At 52.1% G+C, this 24,158-nt stretch overlaps 1 protein-coding gene across 1 annotated transcript in view; it reads left to right on the forward strand.

Annotated features, from left to right (window-relative positions):
* The window catches only part of MYO18B (myosin XVIIIB), a 240,850-nt gene that overhangs the window by 44,143 nt on the left and 172,549 nt on the right, over nucleotides 1-24,158 (forward strand). Inside the window, 6 exon segments of the mRNA XM_049619573.1 lie at nucleotides 6,620-6,793; nucleotides 9,758-9,848; nucleotides 10,991-11,183; nucleotides 14,576-14,656; nucleotides 16,654-16,801; nucleotides 23,907-24,066. Coding sequence (XP_049475530.1) covers nucleotides 6,620-6,793; nucleotides 9,758-9,848; nucleotides 10,991-11,183; nucleotides 14,576-14,656; nucleotides 16,654-16,801; nucleotides 23,907-24,066 — 847 coding nt within the window.

Raw genomic sequence — 24,158 nt, forward strand, 5'->3', positions numbered from 1 at the left:
TTGCTCCTTCCTTTTTTTCTGGCTCTCATTTTCGTCCTTTCTATTCAAATCCCAACCTGCCTCTTACCAGCATAGTGACCTTGGTAGGTGATTCAGGTAAGGCAATTTGTCCAGGGTCACCTGGTTAATTGAAGGGTCTTTCTGGTAAATCAGTGTTTCCTAAACTAGCGTCTCATGGAACATCAGACCTGCAAGGTGCTCCTAAAAGTATTCTCAGGCCTAATATGTCTGAACAGAATGTCCTCTTCTTGGACATTCATAAGATATACTTTAAAGGCTCTGAGAAGTCCCGCAGTTTAAGAAACTTGTTTCACCAAGCAATGACCAGCTTGATATGATACAGGATTCATTTCTTCCCAGTGACACTGATGAACGACATGGAATGACAGCTATGAGGAACGCCTTTGGGGGAACTGAGCCCCCAGCTGTCTGGCCGCTCTGCCCTGTTCCATACCTCTCTGCCACACGGGGACTTTCTGACTCAGCCCTGCCCTTGGTGGCACACTGGCTGGAGCCGGACCTCACCCCAGATGTTGCAAATGGCTTCAGAGGAACAAAGACACAAAGAAATAGCAGCCTACCAAACCTTGGGTCTCTTTCAGACCCAATTCTTGGCCTCAATAATTGAAGGGAAATGCAAACCAAACCTTGCTCTAAGCGTGACCAGCCTCGAAGGCCCTCTTGGAGTCTTAGCACCTGACGTGGGTACAGCTGCTGATTCAGGCATTCAAGGGCAAGATGGTTCACGTGGGAGGTGATCCCAGGATGTACTGTGGGGAAGGAAGGCAGCCTTGAAGGGTGTGTTAGCAAGCCAGCTACCGCTGTGCGCAACTGGGGCTCAATCCCGCTAGAGACCTCTGGGGGGCAGCATAGAGCACACACACGGAGTTAACCCACTCAGAGGGCATCACTTTCCGTCATTGGTTGAGGGCTGAGGATTTCAATTCCATGGCACTTCCAGCTCCCCTGGCATGAGCAAGTGCCACTGGGAGAGACCGCCCGCAGCAGGAGGGATCACAGCAAGCCCCCCCGGGGGGTGGGGGTGGAGCTCTGACGGCGCCCTTGCTGGTCCCCCCAACCCCCATGTTGCCAGGAGAAGTCTGTCCCTGTTTCCTTTTGACTTGACCTACATACAGCCCACGTGTATGTTCAAACTCAACCTAAAACGGGATGCAGGGAGGTACCAGAACCGCCGCTAATCAGGGGTCAGGGACCTGGACTCAAGTTCTAGCTTGGCCACTTACATGCTGGGTGACTTAGGGCAGGGCAATATCCCCTCCTGTGTCTCAGTAGCTTGTACTGTAAAATCAGGCTTAAACAACACTCAGCCTGCAGGCCCTGCAAGGCAGTTGGGAGCTCGGCCAAGGTCACACAACTGTCCTCTCCCTCAGTGTAGACACACTCAGTGTTCATCCTTCAGGCCATGGCGAGGCGCACGGACCCTTTGTCACTAAGACTAAGAGAAGAATTGGTCCTTGCAAATAATCTTTAGAACAGATCCACGGGTGGGTGGTTCCTATGACACGTGCGTTGTATTTATGCAAATCCCGCCATACATGCAAGGCAAACACAAAGCTAGGGGTTACAGGTGCACGTCTTTTCAAAAGTCCTGGCCGCTAGAGGCAAGCCATCCATTTTATGTGTGTGTGTGTGTGTGTGTGTGTGAGCGTGTGTGTGTTCTGTTGGAGGCAAAGCCTTCTGTGTTGGACTTGTAAAGAAGAGAAGCTATTTACGGGCCATTTGAGATTCTCCAGGGCAATCTTAAGGGCACTTGACTTTAGACTGAGACTCACTGTGAGGCGAGGCCCCTCTGCACCAGCGCCATGGTTAGGATATTGAGTGCTGGAGTCAGGAGGCCTGAATTCAAATCCTACCTCTGCCCCTTCCCAGCCGCGTGGCCTTGGAAAGTCACCCTGCGGTCTGGTGTTTTCCTAAGCCAAGCGGTGATGTTACTGTTGGCCCCTGGGGCCGCGGGGAGGATTCAATGAGGCAGCAGCGGTGTTTGGTGCTGAGTCCAGCGCCTGGCGTGGGAAGGTGCATGGCACGTGCTGCTGGCTGAAGTTAGGATATTCAGGTGGCCTTTGTGATATTGTCAAACATTGGCCTTTTGGTTTCTTTTTCTTGGGTGAGCGAGACAGAGGAGGAGTGACAGGTGGGCCACCAGGGAGCATTTCCTGCTTAGAGCTCAGCATCACGTGTCCTGTGCGATGCTTGCAGAAGAGGGAGCAGGTCCCTGCATGGTGTGTGCAGAAGCCAGACTGCGGTCCTACCTGCCACGGGGCCCTGTGTCCCGCCAGGGACCGGCAGAAGGGCTGACAGCCAAGTGCACAGGCCTGAGATGATCTCTGTGTGTGGCTTTGGCGTTATTCTGGGCACAGTCTCCTTGCCTCCTGGTGGGTGAGGAGAAAGCACCTGGGTTGAGTTGCATGACCCCCTTTGGAGGGGGCTAGAGGCAGGGAGAAATCCACAAACCCGCCCCACAAAGAGTCCCCTCTGAGGAGCTGGCTCTATCCTGTCTGTCCATCTCACTTCTGTGTTGTCTTTCATTTGATCTTTCCTGTTAGAAAAGGCAGTCTCTAAGGTTCAGATGGCGGGTTCCGTGGGGAGAGGAGAACACAGAGATTCTCCCTCCCCGGTCTTGGAGAAGCGGCGAGGGAAAGCAGGTGGGGCTGGCCGTCATCGAGAAGCGTGCATTCCACTCTCCATTCCTTCCACCATGTAATTACCCACTTTACAAATGTTTGTTGAGCACTTCCTGGTGCCAGCTCTGGTCGGGATAGAGCAGCAACCATACAGACTCTGCCCGAGCACACCAGCAGGTGGCTTCCGCGCGGTCTGAGATCCGCACACAAGGGCGGGAATCCTGCTCTGCCTCTCACTCCCTGGACCAGAAACTAGACCTTGCCGGGTCTGTTCCACATCTTTGAATTACCTCAGAGGCTTTTTATGAGCGTAAAGAAGAGGGTGAGGAAACACATCGCACAGTGCCCGGCACGTGCCGACGCTTGATGGCTGTCCTTGTTCAGTAAGTGATGGCTTTTCAGGAGAAGGAAATATCGCATAAATGAACATCACTTGGATGGGAATCTCCAGCCCCGGTGGCTTTCCGAGGACAGCTTTGTCCTTGGCTTTGGGGTCGGTTGGTAGGAGGTGCTGAGCCCATGTGTGTCTGCGTTTCCGTGGAAGAGAAATGACCTCAGTTGGCTCAGAATCTCTGGGGCGTGGCCCAAATCTGAAGGGCGCCGATTCATTATCCATCCCCCAAATCCTCTCCTGAAGCCAGAGACAGACAGATCTGCAGGAGGAGTCCCTGCAGCCGCCAGGACGGAACAATCCCGGTCGGGTGAGTGGTGCCCTCTTTGATTTCACAGGTGGAGAAGGGAATAGACATTTATTGAACACCTTCTCAGGGCCAGACGCTCTGTTGGGTATCTCCCGCGTAAGTGTAACCATCTCACCCAGTCCTTGCAGCCCTGTGACGAAGTGCTTGGGGTTTTATGACTCCATTTTACAGATGAGGAAACTGAGGCTCAAAAAGGCTGTGCACCTCACCCAAAGACTGGCAGCTGAGAATGGCAGAAGCGGGGATAAGGACCCAGATCCTGTCTGGTCCAGTGTCCATGTTCCTGTCTCTGCCTCGGGTGCCCCCCAGTTCTCTGTCTTCCACCCATGTCTGAACAAATATAGGGGAACCCATGGGGTTGGATCTTGTGCACCAACCAGTCTTTAGGGAACTGGAAGCAAAACACGCATTTTCCTGGAGAAGCTCCCTGTGTGTCCCCCCCCCCCCACCCCCACCCCCTGGATGCTGCCACCAGCAGGATGCTGCACTGGGCCCTGGGAAATATCCCCCTTGTCAGGCAGGATTTAGAGTCAGATCGAGCCTGTTCACTGCTCCTCTTTTCAGAAAGAGCCATGGTTGATTGCCCTCCCGATTCAGCAAGGTACCGAAGGTCACTGCAGGCAGAGTGTAGGGGAATAATTTGGAGAGTGGCAGAGGAGGGTTGACAGGGCAGGAGAGAGACAGGACATCGCCTACCTAGAACATTATCTCCTATTTAACTGCCTTTCAACCCCCAACACAGGGGGAAAGAAGACTCACTAGGGGCTAACAGCCTTTAAAATCTCTAACCGTCACTAATCTTCCATTTTGACACAGAGCAGACTTCCGGCTCCCAGGTAACTGTGTCTAATTAGCATCTATTGATACTTTTGTGCTCATATTGTATTTATTTCTGCTTTCTGTTTGTGACAAGTGATAATGGTGTTGGTTTGCAAACTGGCCCCAGCTCACCCAGGGCACAGGGACTCCAAAGACAGAAACAGATCACTCCAGATTGGTAGCCGGCAGGTGTAATAAGCAAGGGAATTTACATAGGAGCCTTGTCTCTGCTGGCCAGCCCTGTACATCCCTGCACCCACCCACCCGAATCTTAAAAGTGTGTACAGCATATTCAATCCAGATGGTGTAAACAACACCTTACTCACTCAAGGCTAAGTCCTTGAAGACAGCTCCCCCACCCGCTATGGGAACGTGGGCAGAATGTACATTTCACAGAGAGGGGAGGGGGGTGAGGAGCCCAGGGCCAGCTCCAGGGTCAATGGGCAGTCACGTCCTCTCGATGGCCTCCTCCAACAAGTGGGTTTTCATTTAAGATAAGGCTGTAATATTTCTCCTCACAACATATTTAGTTAAGTGAAAAAGATAAATGAGTCCGTGTTAAGGAAAGTCTCACCTAGGGTCCCAAGGATACGGCAAATTTCTTAAAAGTGGGTATCTGAGGGACTGATTTTGGTGAAATGGTACTTCTTGTATTTAGTGTCCATCTGATTTCTGGTGGCTTCTCTGAATCAGCCTTTTCATCTGTAAAGTGGGAATATTCTCTTGTGATGATCAGTGCTGAGTAACTGGTGTGGAGGAGGATGCCAATGAGTAGTGGCTATTGTGGCCCCTCGGGGACCTGGGGGCAGGGCTCCTTCCCTTGGGTGGCACCCAAGTATCACATAAAATCTTTTTCCGAATTTCCACCAGACTGATTCTTCAAGACGTCTTCTTGAAGAACTGGGCCCTGTGATCTCTTTCTGATGGATTGAGAAACCTAGGGCAGCTGTGTTTTTTATTTCAAAGAAGGAAACATTTATGGGAAGATAAGTAATGGAAGAAATTATTTAAGGATGGCACTCGTATTGGTTTTTATCAGCCATTAATTTTTTATTCGGATTATAAAATTAGTACACAAGCGCCATAGAAAATTTAGAAAATACAAAATCCCCTTACCCAGCTATGACTGTTCATATTTGGACATATTTCCTTTTTACTATTTTAAAATTTTTTAAAATGTTCGTATTTATTTTTTGAGAGAGAGACAGGACACAAGCAGGGGAGGGGCAGAGAGGGAGAGAGAGGGAGACACAGAATCAGAAGCAGACTCCGCGTTGTCACCACAGAGTCCGACACCGGGCTCGAACTCGCGAACTGCGAGATCGTGACCTGAGCAAAGTCGGACGCTCACTGACTGAGCCACCCAGGCGCCCTGCTTTTTACTATTGTTGTTTTTTTACAACACTTTAGAATGATTTGCACAGTTGACATCATACTCTGGTACAGTTCTCTAATTTGCTTTTTACTTAATGTTTGGCTGTAAGCATTGTTTGTGTTGGACAGTCTTTGTTGTTGATCCTAAATGGCCTTATAATAGGTCATAGTGTGGTTCCCCATTGCTCCTTCAACCTCATTCGGCTCCTCCTCATCCCCCTCCCCTGCCTTGCCTTCCAGCCACCTGCTTCTTGGCATTTCTCGAATAGACTATGTTTATTTCTGCCTCAGGACTTTTGCACAGTCGCCTCCTCCCCTCTCTAAAGCTCTTTCCTACTTCTTTAGGAAGCCACCTCCTTCTCACCTTTTATAACCCAGCTCAGACCTCACATCCTCAGACAGAGCCCTCTCTGACCACTATGGATCCACAGGGATGCTCTTAGTTTCTCTTGATCTCATCTCTTGGCTTTATTTTCTCCTTAAAGGGGAGTCACTTTATAATTCTATCACCTGAAGTTATCTTGTTCATCTATTTGTTTTCCTGTTTATTGTCTAATTCCCTCAATAGATTGTAGGCTCCATGAGGACAGGCACCTTGTCTGTCTTGCCCATCATTGATTTCTCTGTGGCAGACACAGTGCCTGTCACGTAGTAGGAGCTCAATACATGTGTTTTGAATAAATGGATGGGTAGTCAGGTGGTCGGATGTGTGGCTGGGTGGGTAGTTGAATGGATGGGTAGGTGGGTGGCAGGAGGCAGTGGGTGGGTGGATGGATAGGTAAGTGGATACATGGGTGGACAACTCATACTTGTTTTTACTATCAATTCCCCAATTCCACATTTAGAATGTCCACATGATAATTGTAATTGCTTTGAAAAAGTGAACAATGCAAATGCAAGGAAGCAGGAAAAGCATATGTCTTGGGAAACCTGACCCCTGCCTGGGGCGGTTGTTGGGGTTCCCCGCTGAGGGCGGGTGGCCCAGAGGGTGGGAGGTGACGAGATCCCCGAGGTCCTCTTGGGAGCCCACACACTCCATGCCCAGGGGTTCACCACCGTCCTTCTGCTTTGTCCCTCTTGCAGTCGGCCGGAAGCAGTTCATGCGGTTCGAGTGGGCAAACCACGCAGCGGAGGCCCTGGGCTGCGAGTATGAGGAGCTGAACACGGCCACCTTCAAGCACCACTTGCGACAGATCATCGAGCAAGTGACATCTGGGCCGGGCCGACAGAGACCTGAGGGGGAGGAGACCAGCTCAGGTGCCGCACTGCTGCCTCTCTGGGTGGGCCAGCCTCTGGGGACACTACAACACACGTTCACCTGCTCATCAGAACACACTATATGCAGGTCTTCCAGGTGCAAGGGAAGCCCTTGTGGGCGGAAGTGGACATGGGTCCCGCCTGCAAGGTGCTTCTGGCCAAGCAGCGCTGTCCAGGGTCCTTGAAGTCTCTGCTGCAACCCAGCAGAACGCCCTGGGCTATGGAGGGGGGATGCTGTGAGCTCTGCCAAGGGACCAACACTTTTCCATTGGCTGTTACGTTTGTTGAGCCCCTACCTGTCGGGCGAAGCCTGGCCTTCCAGTGTGAGGAACCAAAATTAGGCCGGGATGGCAAAAAGGACTGGGAGAATAGTAGATGAGGCTGAAGAGCTGGGGTGGGAGGTGGTCAGCTCATATAAGACTCTGTTTTTTGTTTTTTGTTTTTACGCTCAGGCCCATGAGAAGCCTTGCAGGGGCACAGGCAGGGAATGCCATGATGTGACTTGTCCTTCAAATGGCTCAGCCGGTGGCGGCGGGGGGCGGGGGGGAAGACAGGGGAATGGGTGGGAGAAGGGAGGACACACAGGAACTTACACAGTCACTTAGTGAGATGATGGTGGTTGCACAAGGGAGGCAGCGGTAGATATGTTCAAGGTCTACTCTTATACAAATAGAGATTATAACATGGGCCCTAGTGGAGAAGCAAGGGATTGGGGTGGCTTCTAGGATTTTGGCCTGAGTGGTTGGAGGAGCAGAGGTGACTCGGACTGATGTGGGGCGTGGGGGGAAGCAGAAGGGCTTTGTATGGCACCTGCTGGAGTGTGATCGGCTGGGTCCCAGATCTGCAGCCTCCACCAGCCAGATGCTTTGGCTGCAGAAAGTGAGGACAGAGGGACCTCCTGGAACCCCAGGAGTCTCTGAGAACTAAGAGTGGTTGTCTCAGAGACTGCAGAGTCCGGCATCAGTGGGTAGCACTGTTTCGAATTGTGGTATGGGGACCCATCTCTTCGAGGCCCCTCAGATCCTCGGAGCTGCCGCACCTCTAAGGACTTCCGCTTGATGACTGATGTCACCTGGATGCCACTAGCCTTTTGTCTGCTTCTGGGTCCAGGTGTGAGCTGTAGTCTGCTTGTGGTCACTCCTCCTCTCTGAAACACACACACGCGCCCCACAGTCACACACATGCACGTGCACACACACACCACAGGCCCACAGACTCACACTACACATGCACATGCACAGGTGCACAGACATTCACCACACACACGCACAGGCACGCAGGAAGCACACCAATGCGCACAGACACATGAGCATATGTGCATACACATTCCGACATCAGCGCTAATTACATCTCAGGTCAAGGTATCAAGGGTAGATGTGAAGCAGACAGGGGACCAGCAGGCTTTGGAGAGATGTGGAGAGGCTGTGGGTTGCCTAGCAACAGCCCAGGTTGGGAGTGGAGCTGCAGGAGGGGTGGGAAGTGCCTTGGGGCTGCACTGGGGCTGCCTGGAATGTACAAACAGAATTGTATCTCCAGGCACAGCGCAGATTTGAAAATCGTGTTTCCGATTCTGCGGATGGACCCGAAGCCTGAGGGTCAGGATTTACAATCTGACCCTCCCGTCGCAAAGTCTCACTCTGCTTCGTTCAAGGCACCCTAATCAGGGCTAGCTATTTTAATGGGATGTGTGTGTGTGTGTGTGTGTGTGTGTGTGTGTTTAAACAAAATTGAGACTGTGACTGTATTAATAGTTTGCTAAGCCTTTTCATTCCTCCTAACATCACAAGTAGGCACTTTTCCATCTCTCTCCAAATTCATCTCTGCCTGACTTCAAGCACTCCTTTGCACAGACTACAAATTATCTAACCCCATTTGCTATTGTTGGATATCCAAGCTGCTTCAAAAAAGCGATTTTTGTCCAATGTAATCAACAATCAGGAGAACATATGTACCCAGAGATCTTTGTTTCTCTGAATATTTCATTAGGATTAAAAGCCCAGGAGTGAAATTATTAAGTCCAAGTGTACGAACATTTTATGGCCTCTGCCACAGGATTGCCAACGTTCCCTCCAGAAAGAGGGAACAACAAAAATTTACTGAGTGCCTACTATGTGTCAGGCACTGTGGATCTGGGAGCCAAGACACCCAGAGATGGTCCCCATCCTCGGGTCATTCCCGGCCTGCTGCCGGGCACGGGCGTGGGGGGAGGTTGTTAATAAAATAACTACACAGTAAAGATATACTGAGCTCAGTGCTCTAAGAGCAGGGTACTTTGTCCTTCTGTGTCTGGCCTATTTCACGTAGCATAATGTCCTCTGGGTTCATCCGTGTTGTAGTGAGTGACTGGATTTCCTTTTTTTACAACTGAATGATACACTTCACGTTCCCAATTATATGTGGAATCTAACACAGTCACACTCATAGAAGCAGAGAGTAGGGTGGGGGTTACCCGGGGCTGGGGGAGGGGAAATGGGAGAGAATGAGTGAAGGGTATACAGTTTCATTCGTGCAAGATGAGAAAAGCCTAGAGCCCAGACAAATAAATGGATGGACACGATGACCAGCAGACAGATATGTCCACTGTGCAGCCTAAGAACCTGTGGCTACCAATACTGTCTTGTATACTGACAGTTCTTTTGAGGGGGTAGGTTGCCTGAGAATTGGCTTAACACAGGGGTGGTCAAGGCAGGCTGCCCTGGGAGGCGACACTGGGTTGATCCCAAGCGATGAGAAGGAGCGCTCATTGGAGAAGACGTAGGGCAGGTTACTCAGAACCCCGTAAGTCCCGATAAGACACTTGGACTTAGTCCTGAGAGTGTGGGTACACAATTTCGGCAGTGGAGGGAGGTATGTGAGTGGAGTAGGGGTTCTCGAAGGCCAGCAGTGATGCCTGTGGAGTGTGGTCCTTGGCCCCAGGCAAGGTCCTGACCACGGATGTCTGCCTTTCCCTCTTTTCCACTCCAGGGCTCAAGATGACGGGCGTGGAGTGTGTGGAGGGGATGGCCTCGGGCCTGTACCAAGAGCTCTTTGCGGCTGTGGTCTCACTCATCAACAGGTAACAGCGGCCTCTTTGCAGGCACACAGATGAGCCCAAGCAGGGGGCGCTTTAGCAGTTTTTTTGTTTTTTGTTTTTTGTTTTTTGTTTTTTTTTTGTTTTTTGTTTTGTTTCTTAGCAAGAGAAGAGTGAGTTTTTGAGCCGGGAAGTGCTGGAAACGTTTAAATTCCACCTTGGCCACCCAAGGCATAGCTGTTCATCTCTCGGACCTCCCCTCTGCACCTGCAAAATAGCTCTGTCCCCCAGGGTCATTGCGAGGATTAAAAGAAAGAATGTATTTAAGCAATTCTTACTAATGGTGATCGTAAGATACCAGCAATAAAAATTAACAATTTGGGGGGACCCGCTAAGTCAGGACAAGGGCCTGCGCTAATTGGTTCCCTCGCCTTGTGACATTTAAAATATATTTTTTAAGCTTTTAAAATTCATGTATTTTGAGAGAGAGAGAGACAGAGCGAGCAGGGGAGGGACAGAGAGAGAGAGACAGAGACAGACAGACAGAGGATCCGAAGCAGGCTCTGTGATGACAGCAGTGAGCATGATGAGGGAATCGAACTCACAAACCGTGAGATCATGACCTGAGCCGGTCGGCCGCTCAACCGAATGAGCACCCAGGCACCCCTTTGAAAGGGCTGGTTTTTAAAATTTTTAAAAAATGTTTATTCATTTTTGAGAGACGGAGACAGAGCATGAGTGGGGGAGGGGCAGAGAGAGAGGGAGACACAGAATCCAAAGCAGGCTCCAGGCTCTGAGCTCTCGGCACAGAGCCCGACACGGGGCTCGAACTCACCGACTGCAAGATCGTGACCTGAGCTGAAGTCGGACGCTCAACCGACTGAGCCACCCAGGTGCTCCTGACTCCCTTGATCCTTACTGTATCCCCTGGGATCATCTTATTCATCCTACTATCATTTAAGAGTTGGGGAAACCTTAGCTCAGAGAGGTTAATTAACCTGCCTCAGGTCACACACCCTGGAATCGGTATTGAGCCTCGTTTTGGCGCTAGATCGGCTGGATCCCCATATCCACCCAGCATGCTGCCTCAGTTTCTCCACGTTTGTGATGGGAGGAGTGGGAGAGACTTGGACCAGCAGGGCCAGAAGGTTCCATGTGGCCTCGGGGCCTCGCCCCTCTCTCCCCAGGTCCTTCTCTTCCTGCCACCTCTCCATGGCCTCCATCATGGTGGTGGACCCCCCGGGCTTTCAGAACCCGAGGCACCAGTGCAAGGACCGGGCGGCCACCTTCGAGGAGCTGTGCCGCAATTACGCCCATGAGCGATTACAGCTGCTTTTCTACCAGCGGACCTTCGTCTCTGCGCTGGAGCGATACCGACAGGTGTGACAGGCCTTCCGCGGGGCTTAGCGGTGGGTGTGAGGCCAGCCGGGGCTGGGGGGGGAATGGTCTGGTCCTTCGGTAACCCCTGGTTTCATCCTGTTTGGCCCGCCACCGAACAAAGCCCTAACTCCGGACCCCGGCTTCCCGGGGCCTGTGCTGCCTCCCCATCTCCATGCACGGCCCCCCGTGCCCTCCCGTCCACAGGCACCAGGGAACTCGGGGCTCCCCAGGCCTTGCTCCCCTGGCTGTCCCTTCATTGCCGTGACCTGTTCCTCTTGCATCTTCCCGGTGGAAAGCCCTTTGTGCTCAGTGGGTGGGTGAAAACACTGGACGTAAGGAGACACACAGCCCTTTGGATCCTAGCGTGGTAATATCTAACAAAGCCCAAGGTGCACTTCTCTAGGGGCATGAACCAGGAAACATGTACAGGTACTTTCCTTGCCAGCCCTTCTCTTCTTGCTTTTTTTTTTTTTTAAAAAAAAGCAGCTTAAATTGAAATATAACATTCACACAGAAAATGCATAAAGCAGTGGAGTCCAGCTCAGTGAATTTATCCCAATGAACATACTCATGCACGTGCCACCCAAGGCAAAAGGGGAACACTGCCAGCACCCAGGATGCCCCCGGCCTATCCACCGCCTCCTTCCTCCCTGAAGGGGACCGCGTTGACTACAGCAAGTGCTAGTGGTAAATGTTAGAAATGATCATCTTGCATATCAGTAGGATAATGGGTATTGAAATTATGGTTTGTTTTTTGTTGTTTTGTTTTTTGTTTTTTTTTTTGTTGTTTTTGGCTGGAGCCAAAAACTGATGATAAGCCCTGGCATCTGACTCTAACTCTGTCACTTATTGGCTGTGTGGCCTTAGGAAAGGCACGTGCCCTCTCTGATCCTTGGTTCTGTCACATGTAAAATAGAAATAGCAATATTTCTGTATCAGTTATCAACTGCCACAATAATGCTACGTAGTAAAGTGCCCCCAGAATCTAGTGGCTTTAAAAAATTACCTCTTGTTATTGCCTACAAGTCTCTGGATTGCCTGGGCAGTTCTCTGGTCTTGGCTGAGCCAGCTCCTGTGTCTGTGGGCAGATGCAGGGTGGGTGGGTGGCTCTGATGGTCCTGGCTGGTGCTTTCCTGTGTCTGGGGGTCAGATGGCCGTGAGCTGATCCGGGCAGGCCTTGGCTGGGATCACTCCTCTGTGAGCCAGGAATGGAATGTCCTATCCTCCGGCAGGCTAGCCCAGGCTGCTCTCATGGCACTAGGCAGGGTTCTAAGAGATGAGCAGGCATGTGCTGGGCCCCTTGAGTCCTCAACTTGGACCTGGCAATGACACTTATGTATTCAGTTGGTCACGGCGGGTCCAGGGCTGAGCCCTGACTCAAGGGGTGGGGAAATAGGTTCCCCTTCTTGATGGCAGAAACTGCAAGAGCGAGAGGCACAGAAGGGGAGACAACAGGGGCTATTTTTAAAATCATTTTTACCACACCACCTGAAAGGGCTGCTTTGAGTATCTTATGAAGTAGGATAGAAAACGTCCAGGCTGTATTAGGTATTCAGTACATGATAGCAGCTCCCACAATATCTCAAGTTATTTCTGATGATCAAAGCAATACGTGCTCTTTATTCAAAAACTGGAAAGCGCATAGACGTGTCCATAAGCAGAAAACCTAATCTCCTTTAGCCCCACCGGCCACAGGCGACCATTGTGGCTGCTGTCTGTATTTTATACCACTTATTTTCCACTTATCGTCTTCTCTGCAGAGTTCTGATCCTTCCCTATACAGGATGTCGTTGTCTGCTGGTTTCCGCCCACCATCGTGCTATTCACGTGTCTTCCTTCCACGTGCAGCTTTTAGTAATCATGCATTTCAGTGGTTACGTCCAATTCTGTCTCCACCCTCCTTTGCACGTCTGGCTGTTTTCCACAATTAAGCTATTGTAAGCAACACTGCGATGAACATCGTGGTGCATAGCCGTGCCCGCACATGTCTGGTGACTTTTGTATTACAGGCGACTGTCATTAGCCGTAGTTTACGTTTGCTCCCTCGGGCACCCAGTGTTCAGCCCAGCGCTCATTAGCTACTCAGTAAATCCTAGAAAAGTTTGGATTGAATGACCAGCTCCTGATAAAGCTGTCACCACGATTGCTGACAGCCCGCCAGGATGAACAAGGTCAGGATGTTATTGGAATGTCGGTCTACAACCCTTCTTCTCATACAAAGGCTAGGGGGTGTTGAGAGACACATACGGACAACCTGCTTGAAAAAAGGGCAAAGGATTTGAATGGATACTTTTCCAAAAAAGATATACAAATGGCCAATAAGCCCATGAAATTTAGGGAAGTGCAAAGCAAAACATTGAGATATCACTTAATACCCAGTAGTGTGGTTACTATCAAAACATAAACGAAACCAAAAACAGAACACAGCAAATGTTGGTGAAGATGTGGAGAAATGGGAACCTGTGTGTTGCTGGTGAGAATCTAAAACGGTGCAGCTGTTGTGAAAAACAGGACGCTGGTTTTGGAAAAAATTAAAAAAAAAAATAGAATTACCATGTGACCCAGCAATTCTCCCTCTGGGTATCTACCCCCAAAGAATTGAAAGCAAGGTCTCGAAGAGATATTTGCACCCACGTGCACAGCAGCATTATTCGTAATGGCTAAAAGTTAGAAGCAACCCACGTGTCCGTCAGTGGATGGTGAATTCCTGCGTAAATAAGTGTCCACACAATAGCCGTTATTCAACCATAGAAAGGAGGGAAGTTCTGATCCATTGCAACGTGGATGAACCCTGAGGACATTATACTGAGTGCAAAATAAGCCAGTCACCAAGGGACAGATCCTGTATGACTCCACTCATGTGAGATGCTCACGAGAAGTCAAATTCCTAGAGACAGAAAGTGGAACAGTGGTTGCCAGGGGCTGGTGGCGGAGGAGGGGGGACGGGGAGCCTGTGTTTATTGGGGACAGAGTTTCTGTTTCGCAAGATGACAAAGTTCAGGAGGTGGGGGGCCGTGACGGTTGCACAACATGTGAGTCTACTTAATGCCTCTAGCTCTACACTTAAAAAGGTAGATTTTTATGCCGTGTGTATTTTACCACAATTAAAAAAAACGATAATAGGAAGGAGCCTGGCTTGCCCGGTCAGTGGAGCATGTGACTCTTGATCTCGGGGTTGTGAGTTCAAGTCCCATGTTGGGTGTAGAGATTACTTTAAAAAACTATTTTAAAAATGATAATAAGACCCACTGGAAAAAAAGAATAAAAAAAAATGATAATAAGAAAAAAGTTAAGCGAAGGCAAAAGCCTTCACTTCTCTTTTCTCCTCTAGAAGTTTTCCACCCCAGTCAGCTCACGGAAGGAACTAATGTTGAACTTTTGTGACTTTGCAGGAAGGTATTCCCGTGCCCTTTGACCTCCCGGAGCCTTCCCCAGGGACCACGGTGGCTGTCGTGGACCAGAATCTTTCCCAGGTATCGCGGGGCCCAGCCGACTGAGGCTCTGAGATGCCACAGAGGTTTTTAATTGAAATACTAGATGATTCGAGTCTTGAAGCCACTGGTTCTCAATGCTGTCTGTCCCTGGAATGGCCGAGGGGTTGTTAAAGACAGTGAAGCTGGTGACCCACTCCCAGACCGATCCGAGGGTGTGGCCCCGGGGCAACGAATCTTCAAATCCCCTCAGGTTGAGGACCACCCCTCTACTTGATGTCTGAGTCTGTGCTCGGTGCTAAGCTGAGGGGGGCTCAGGTCCAGTGCCCAGTGGATGGATGCTTGTCTGGAAAGGTCAGGAGCTCAGACTCAAGTGCAAAGTCCAGCAGACACAGGAAGAGTAGGGGCCACTGGGGGATGAGAGTGGGGGCAATGGTGGGTCCAGGCACTAATGGCCTTCAGTCTGGGGGATACCTGAGTCTTTACTTTTCTTTCCTATCCCAAGAGCCCGCGTGGCTGGCCCCAGACCCGCATACCTCTGCTCAACCCCCTCTCAGAACTGCCCTGGGCCATTTCACTCAACTTGACAGATTCGGGGCCGATCCCGGTGACCTTGATCATATCCCATCGCCTCTCTGGGCTCAGTTTTCTCATCTCCAAAATGGGAACGGTGGTCTCCCCTGGGGCGGCTGTGAATGTTGATGAGATCCGGCGTCTAAAGTGGCTGGCAGGCTGCTGGGTGCATGCGAGGTGGCCTGCAGGTCACATGTTTCTCCTGCCGGGTGATACCACAGGCGGCCACTTTTCTCATTCTTTGTCTCCTGCCGGCCCGGGGTGGGTTCCAAGCCTTTTCTTAGCTCATAGTGGCCTGCACCTGTCCCTGCAAAGCTGCCTTGTCGGTGAGCCCTACCAGCCATTGCCTGTTTTTGCTTCCTGTTGGCACCTTTGGGCTGGTCCCCCTTCCCTTTCATGCTTCCTGGACTGGAGGGACGACCCAGGCAGGGTGAGGAGGGAGGGGCGGTGGGGTCCCCTGGACGCCTGCACAGCGGCTGGGAATAGCTACCTTCCCAGCTGAGGATGGGCTGGCTGTCACTTTCAACCCCCATAAAGAAAGGCGAGGTGAAGGCTCGGGATAGCTGGGATCCAGCTCTGGTTCTGCCCCGGTGCCCCTCCGTGTGACCCTGGGTGTGTGTCCCTTCTCCTCTCTGGCCCTCCGAGCGGGGTGGGTGGGGCACCCAACCATCCTGGTTTTCTGGCTTCAGCGCCGAAATGCCCACGTCCTGGGAGGTGCCGCAGTCCCAGTCACCAGGGGACATCTGGTCACCGCACGCGTCACATTTCCACCATAAGCACTTGGGGCCATTTCCCTGGTGTCCACTCACTGTGGGCCCTCAGATAAGCAGCTTAGACTCTCCAGGTCTCTCTCCGTCACTGTGAACAAAACTTCAGAGTTACCTAGACGGCTTCTGAGGCTCGTGGCTCGATTTAAAATTCCGTGCTGTGCTATGAAGCCAAGTTCACCTTCTCCTCTAGAACATTCTCCGGGCGCTCCCCTCCCCCTCTTAAGAGTTTAGTTTAAAAAAATGCAGATTTCTAAGAGAAAGCGATATGGATGGGATTAATCTTTTGATGTGTGGCTGTGCACAAATACATCCAGCTGCCTGTTTGCCTCTGGAATGTGTAATTTACAGAGTGCTCTCCCTTGTTAATTCCTCACTGCAGCCCTCTGAGGAAGGTATTGCCAGTCTCTAGTTTCCATAAAAGGAAATGAGGCTCAGAGTGGTGCAGTAAGTTACCCAAGGTCACACAGGAAGTGAGGACAGAGGCCGGAATGTACCTCCTGAAACTGAGAGCTTGTTAAGGTTTGAGGTTCCCACACTGAGAATCTGAGGGTGGGAGGGATCATGGCTCCGGGCCAGCACGTCTGAGCCATGATGCCTGGGACTCAGATTCCCCGACTCCTGTAGGTAGGAAGAGAAGCCTAGGACTGGCCTCTGTCAGGGATCAGGGCTCCTCGGTGATCCTGGGTTTTCCACCAGGTCCGCTTACCAGCTGTTGGAGGTGCTGAGGACTCCAGGGGCCTTTTCTGGCTCTTGGATGAGGAATTCCGGGTGGAGGGCTCCAGTGACAGCATGGTGCTCGAGCGTCTCTGTGCAGCCTTTGAGAAGAAAGGGGCTGAGGCTGAAGGTAAGGGAGTAGGGTGAAAGATGAAGGGAGAAGGGTGCTGAGTCCAGCCTGGGACTTGGAATCTGTCCTTGTCTGCTGCAGGAAAAGCCCTGACAAGGCCTGCATGAGGCGGGGTGGGGGTGGGGGTCTGAGCGCACAGATGTCTGTGCACATGCCTGCGTGTGCTTTGATTCATTTACATGTTCATTCATTCGTGTAGTCAACAAATACATTGAGTGGCTACCTTTTTTAAAAATATTTTTAACGTTTATTCATTTTGAGAGACAGAGTGCAAACAGGAGTGGGGCAGAGAGAGAGGGAGACACAGAATCCAAAGCAGGCTCCAGGCTCTGAGCGGTCAGCACAGAGCCTGATGCGGGGCTCAAACTCACAGACCACGAGATCGTGACCCAAGCCGAAGTCGGACGCTCAACCGACTGAGCCACCCAGGTGCCCCTTTGAGTGGCTACCTTGTTCTGAGAACCATGCTATGCAACGATGAGCCAGCCTGATGTGGCCTGTGTCCTCGTAGGGAGGATATGGGTAGAGACTGTGGACAAGCTAACAGATAAGCACATCATCTGGTGAACCTAGGAGGACAGACCCGCTTGATGGTGTACGTCAGGCGGACCTAATTCTTCCGCGATCCAGGGAGTCAGGACAAGGTTGGAGATGTCATCTGGGTTCAGACTGCCAGAGGCTCTTGTGGCCCCCCCCCCCACACACAAAACATTAGTCTCAACCCCAGAACTATGAGAAGCCATGAAGGATTCTAGGCAGCAGGAGGTAAGGTCAGATTCAAGTTCTGGAAATTTCGTGGAAGGCGGCCAGGGAGGTGAGAGAGAAGGTGGGCAGGCTATGGAGGTATTCAGCAGGCAGAACACACAGCGTTTGGTGATGGGCTGGGTTGGTGGGGGAGGGAGAATCAAGAGGAGAGATGGAGACATCCAGAAGGAACCACGAGGTCGGAGGTCATGGGCTTTGGCTTCATTCAGCCCCAGGTTCCAGTCCGGCTGTCCGTGCTTTGGCAGGGCGACTCTGAGCAGACCTCAAATAGCCCCGGGTGGGGTGTTCACACAGTAGGAATAGGGGTCACCCCTGCCTCTCTCTCACCAGAATTTCTGCTACAGCGATTGGGTCAGAGACGTAGCAGCTTTGTTACGGGCAGCCGAGGGTCACAAGTACCGATCAACAAGGACAGGGCTGTTGATGGCGATGAAGAATGGGACTCCCGTCTTCTAAGGGGTTGGAGAAATCTGTCACGTATCTGGTGGTTGGTATTCTTACCCTCCAAGCTGAGGACTCTCAGCTCCAGACAGATGCTGGTAGAGGTGTCTAAGATCGCCCAGAGCGTGAGTGTCAGAAGGCAGATGGCAAATGCTCTCTGTCCGGATCAAAATCTCTTGCGACGCGCCCCCCTCCACCTGGATGCCCTCAGGCTTTTACAAAGGCAGATTCGCTTTGAGATCTTACAGTTCCCGCTGGCATGGCGGGAGGGACCGGGACTCATTCCTTCAACAACGTTTATGGAGCACCTCATACGTGGCAGCCATGTCCTAGGCTGGGAGACCCATCCCTGAACAAGACAAATGCCTCCGCCGCCATGGGGCTGACATTCTAGCAGAAGATGATAAAGCAAGTAAATCTGTAAGAAGACTGAGGACCATGCTTCTGGGTCAGATCACTAAGGGAATCCAGGCTGGCAGAGAAGATGGCAGAGGATTCAACCCCGGGACATGCCAATGTCAAGGCCCAGGGTCAAGGCCAGTCACCGGCAAATGCAACAGGAGGGGTGGCCAGGGAGGTAGGAAGGAAGCCGGGAGAATGTGGCACCCTGGACGCCACCGGAGGAGGGAGGATGCTGACCTCATCTGAGAGGTCAGGTGAGGTGTGGCTGAGGAGTGGCCATTGACGTGGCCACGTGGAGGTGCCTGGCAACGGAGACCCGTGCCATTTCGACGGAATGTTTGGGATGAACCCCCACCTGGAGTAGTTTACAGGAAATTGGGAGGACATTTGGAGAAAGACGTTATGACAGCTCTCATCGCTGTCATCCGCTGGGCTGACGATGGCAGAAGCCTGCCCCACGGGGACCAGCTGAGGCCTCTGTCCCGGACATTCGCGGAACGTTCTTGTACTCGCCATCGGGACGAGATTTTCTGAGCAGAAGCAGCAGTGGCATCTGATGGCTCCAGCAGCCCTCCATGGCCCACGCTCAGAGCATCAGGACCCAAATTAGTCCCAGAGGATTTAGCTCCTCAGGGACCAGCCCGGTCAGCTTCCCCAGACACAGTGCTTTTAGGGGCCCATGCAGATGTTTTAATTTTTGTTAAAGGCAGAAGAAAAAAAAATGAACTATATGATATACATGGGGACGCCTGGGTGGCTTAGTCAGTTAAGCGTCCAACTTCGGCTTAGGTCATGATCTCACAGTTTGTGAGTTTGGGCCCCGCGTTGGGTTCTCAGCCTTCAGTGCAGAGCCTGCTTCGAATCCTATGTCTCCCTCTCTCTCTACCCCTCCCCCGCTCTCTCTCTCAAAAATAAACATTTAAAAATAGGTTATACATGTATTTGTATGTATGTTTAAACATTTTTTTTACTGTTTATTTATTTTTGAGAGAGAGAGAGAGAGACAGAGAGCGTGAGTGGAGGAAGGACAGAGAGGGAGATACAGAATCTCAAGCAGGCTCCAGGCTCCGAGCTGTCAGCACAGAGCCCGACGCAGGGCTCGAACTCACGAACCATGAGATCATAACCTGAGCCAAAGTCAGATGCTAACCGACTGAGCCTCCCAGGAGGCCCTGTATGCCTGTAAGTTATGAGCTGACTTGTATCCCACCGCACATTCACGTGTTGAAGTCCTAGCTTCCAGGAGTTCCGAATGTGCTGTATTTGCTGTATTTAGGGAGAAGGTTTTTAAAACGGTCATTAAGGTTAACTGGGGTCATTGCTGTGGGTCCTAATTTCATATGGCTGGTGGCCCGACAAGAAGAGATTAGGACTCCGATGTGCACAGAGCAAAGATGGCCGGCTACAAGCCCAGGAGAGAGGCCTCAGGGGAAACCAGCCCTGCCCACACCTTGACCTTGGACTTCCAGCTCCAGGACTTTGAGAAAAACACATGTCCGTTGTTTAAACCCCCCAGCTATGGTGCTTTGTTATGGCAGCCACAGCAAACTGATACAGTGTGCTTATATATTATTAATACTATTTGCCCTTGTACCAACATAGCCATGAATGTAATCATATAAATATATATAATAGCAGAAGGGGTCTGTGAAAGCAAACGTGCCGAGTGAGGGCCCAGGACGGGCAGGATGCAACCCTGGACTGCCCTCGCCCTGCAGGGTCCTAGTGCTTGCCTGACTCCTGGCAGTGATTACCTCTGTTGTCCCAGGGTCATCTGTGTTCTCTAAAGTACTTCTGCCCCTGGGCCAGCTGGTGGACAAGGACGGAGGGGCAGAGGGAACGGTTATTTGTGGAGCCTGGGACTGTGGGTTCTACTACCTCCCACCTATGGCGGGGTCAGTGAGGCCTCAGAGAGGCCAGGTGGCTTCCGGGGCCCTGTAGGCACCTGAGAGCAGAGACAGGGCTAAGCCTGGGAGTCCTCTCCCCAGAGGCCAGGCAGACCCCCATCCCTCATCTGGGCTCCGAAGGTGGCCCCTGTGTTCAGGGAACGGCCCCAGGGCTTGGGAGTGGTTTTGTGGGGCAGAGGGAGACCCTTGCTCAGATCCACAGGAAAACAGGACGCAGAGCTCTTAAAAGCTCACCCAGGCTTTGGACCCCAGAGATTTGGGCTGGATCCTGGCTCCACCGCTAAACTGCAATGTGTGTGACTTGTGCGAAGTCACTTCCCCCGTCTATAAAAGGGTAATAATGGTAACACCACCTCAGGGGGCTCGTGTGAGGACGGACGAGCTAAGGTGTGGAAGAGATTTCTACATCTTCCTCCCTCGCCTTTGTGCCTTGTCCTCCTCAGAGACCTTCTGGACCCCTGTCTGAAGCTGTCCCCTCTGCAGCCCCTCTGACCCACCCTGACCTCCTGGTTATTTCCTTCAGGGGCCTCTCCAGGCTCTGGAATGTTTGCTTCTTCCCTGGCTTCTCCTCCGTCCCCCAACTACCCTGTACGATCGATGAGGGTGCAGGGCGCCCCTCTGTCTTGTTCTCGGCTATCTCTCTTATGCCTGGGACCCAGCAAGCCCTCCGTGGACATCTGCCATTTTCCCTTCCCCTCTCCTCCATCGCTCTGTTCCAGTCACTGTTCCAGTCACACCACGCTCTCGGCTGCTTCTGAAACACCCCAAGCACACTCCCGCCTCAGGGCCTTTGCACTGGCAGTGCCCTCTGCCTAGAATGCTTCCCGTTCTCTGTTTTTCCCTTCTCCCTTGCAGCCCTTCCACCTGACATCACGCATCTGTCCTCATGGGAATGTCAGGCTCGAGAGGACAGGGGCTGGGTGGTCACCTCTGCCTGCATCAGCCAGGATGACGCCGGCCCAAAGACTACAATGAATCCTTGATACAGAATGGATGTATATGTGAAAACCCAATGATCCGACGACCCAATGATCGAATGAAATGGATTCCTCGAATGGAGTGTTTTCTGGATCCTGACTTTTAGGCAAATGACACCCGAGTCGGGTCGGAGGGAGAAGGTGTCATGTAGGGCATGGCTAAAGCAGGCGGGGATTCTGAGAGATCTGTGGCACCTGCTCCTTCTCCCATGAGGTCTGACGTGCCGATCCCAGACACCCCGAGCAGGCTGTCCTGAGGCTTGTCAGTTTCCAAGGGAGACAATGTTCCAGTCCTGGCCCGACTGAGATACACCCATTAATTCAGATATTTTGGTGACAAATAAAAAGGTCTTTTGTCTCTAGGGCTTTCTGGGGAGCTCAGAGTTAATGAGAATGTTCAATCAGGCAGAACACGTGGGGCTTTCTGGCTAACCCGGTGCTTTTGCTGTTACTTCTCAACGAAGGTGTCTTTGCCGTGCCAGCAGGCAGCCCCCACGGAGCCCAGGCTGGCAGACAGGCGACAGGCATTCACAGTGCAGACATAGAGGGTGGCTGCTGGGATCGCAGGGGCCCGAGAGTCCCCTACCCCAGTCTGGGGGCTCGGGCTTCTGGGAGAGACACAAGGGAGGTGCACCGAGTCAGGTTCTGTCTTACAGCCGTTTCCTTGGGGCTCCTGAAAGCGAGAGCTGCCCCCGCAGTGCTTGGATGGACAACACTGCGGTTGAAATCACCTCTGAAGAAGGGGGAAGGCGAGAGGACCGAGTGGGCCCCCTGGGAGCCTGGGAGGGCTTCCCGGGGCTGTGATGCCTCCATGTACCCATCCACCACCCGGATGAACACAGGCTTTGGGCCAGCAGACCCGTATCCTCCCCCCAGCTCTGCCCACACGCGCTATGCAACTTCAGCCGAGCTGTCTCATCTCTGGACCTCCATGTCACCTTCTAGAAAACCAGCCCAGTGATGTTCACTTGACAGACCTGAGCGGGATCGAGGGACATCATGCACATAGTATGTGCAGCAGAAGCTGGCTGGGGCTTAGCAAACACGAACGTCCTTTCTTCTCTCTTGCCTTTGCTTCCTCCTCCTCCCTCAGTGTTCTTGGGGTCCTCATTCAGAGCCCAGCTCTGTGCTGGCTGCTAGACATAACTGTGGGTGAACGTGGTCCCTGCCCTCAAGCTGCTTCCAGTCAAGACGCTTTGTCATTGCTTTCATTGGAAGGTGACCCCTTGAGGGCAGGGCCTGCACGGCCCTGGAGGCCTCACAGGAAGCACTTGAGGAAGAAAGACTTGACTTCATCACAAGTGCCCCTTGCTGGTGACCTCAGTCAGCCCCGGGTATTGAACACAAAGGGCCTCTCAGAAGCCACACACGAATGCAGAAGCCACGTCCCTTCCTCATCTGCAGACCCTCAGAGTCTGTTGACTGCGTACAGACTTCCGGGAAACGCAGGTTTCCTGTTTCCGAGCTCACGGCAGCCGAGCGGTGGAAATCAGCCTTTGAAGGAAGGACTCAGGACCCTGGGACAGTAGGAGGAAGGGAACTCACAGAAATTCGGAATACGTGGAAGAACCAAAACAATACTACCGCTCCTGATGGTAATTGGTCTGGGGCCGTTACTCAACCCGAGAGCTCACCGCAGTCCGAGTGACGTGATTGACTCATCACTAGGATTCGCTCATTCATTCCTTCCACAAGCACTTCCGGGCTCCATTCACGTCTACCAGGCACGAGACGCCGAATATTAGGAATACGGAGGTAAATGCTTTGTGGCTCCAGAACATCCACGCAAGGTCAACTGCAGGAAGTGGCTGGGACGCCCACTACGGCTTACTGAGCAACTACTATGTGCCAGGCACACTGCCAACATGCTTTACGCACGTTATCTCTTCTAAGATTTATGTCACCCCGGGAGGTAAATATAATTTGCATTTCACGGAGGAAGAGACAGAGGGTCAGAGACTTAAGAGGTTTGGCCCATGACACACGGTAGTAGCAGGAAGAGTCAGGATTTGAACGCAGACCTCCTCTCGAAGCTCCAAGCGCCTCGGGCTCCCCCGCGCTGCCCCTTGTGACCAAGTGCCAGTCAGCGTCTCCCAAGTGTAGGCTGTGCACTTTTTTGGTTGATGCCATTTCAAAATGATTTTCAAAATACTTAATAATTATGTGTCTATTTCCACGAGTATTAGAAAATATAGCATGGGGTGCCGGGTGGCTCAGTCGGTTGAGCGTCTTGACTCTTGGCTTCGGCTCAGGTCACGATCTCGCGGTCCGTGAGTTCCAGCCCTGCGTCGGGCTCTGTGCCGACAGCTCGGAGCCCGGAGCCTGCTTCGGATTCTGTGTCTCCCTCTCTCTCTCTGCCCCTCCCCTGCTCACCTTCTGTCTCTCTCTCAAAAAGAAATAAACATTAAAGAAATTTTTTTAGAAAGGAAATAACGCGCAGACGTACATCCGTACCTACGTATAGCAGGCGAGATGTTGGTGCCCAGCACCGGTAGCTTTAGCTGTCTGAAAACATACTTACGTGGAGAAAGTGTGTTCTGGGTGATGTCAAGCATCTCCCGAGTGTCCTCCCTGCCTGAGCCCCCAATGCTCACGTGCTCTGTCTGCTTTCAGGGACCTCTGCCCTTCGGGCCTGTGAGCAGCCCCTCCAGTTCGAGATTTTCCACCAGCTGGGACAGGACCCTGTGCGCTATGACCTCACGGGCTGGCTGCATAGAGGCAAGCCCAACCTCTCGGCCCTGGACGCCCCTTCAGTGCTGCAGCAGTCAAAGAGGTGAGCCCGGCGGGGATCGGAGCCAGCAGGGGCATTCGGTGCCCTGCGTTTCCCTCCTCCCCCGGGGCCATGCAGTCACCACAACCCAGTGA

This window comes from Panthera uncia (assembly GCF_023721935.1).
Source record: "Panthera uncia isolate 11264 chromosome D3 unlocalized genomic scaffold, Puncia_PCG_1.0 HiC_scaffold_8, whole genome shotgun sequence".
Lineage (NCBI taxonomy): Eukaryota > Metazoa > Chordata > Mammalia > Carnivora > Felidae > Panthera > Panthera uncia.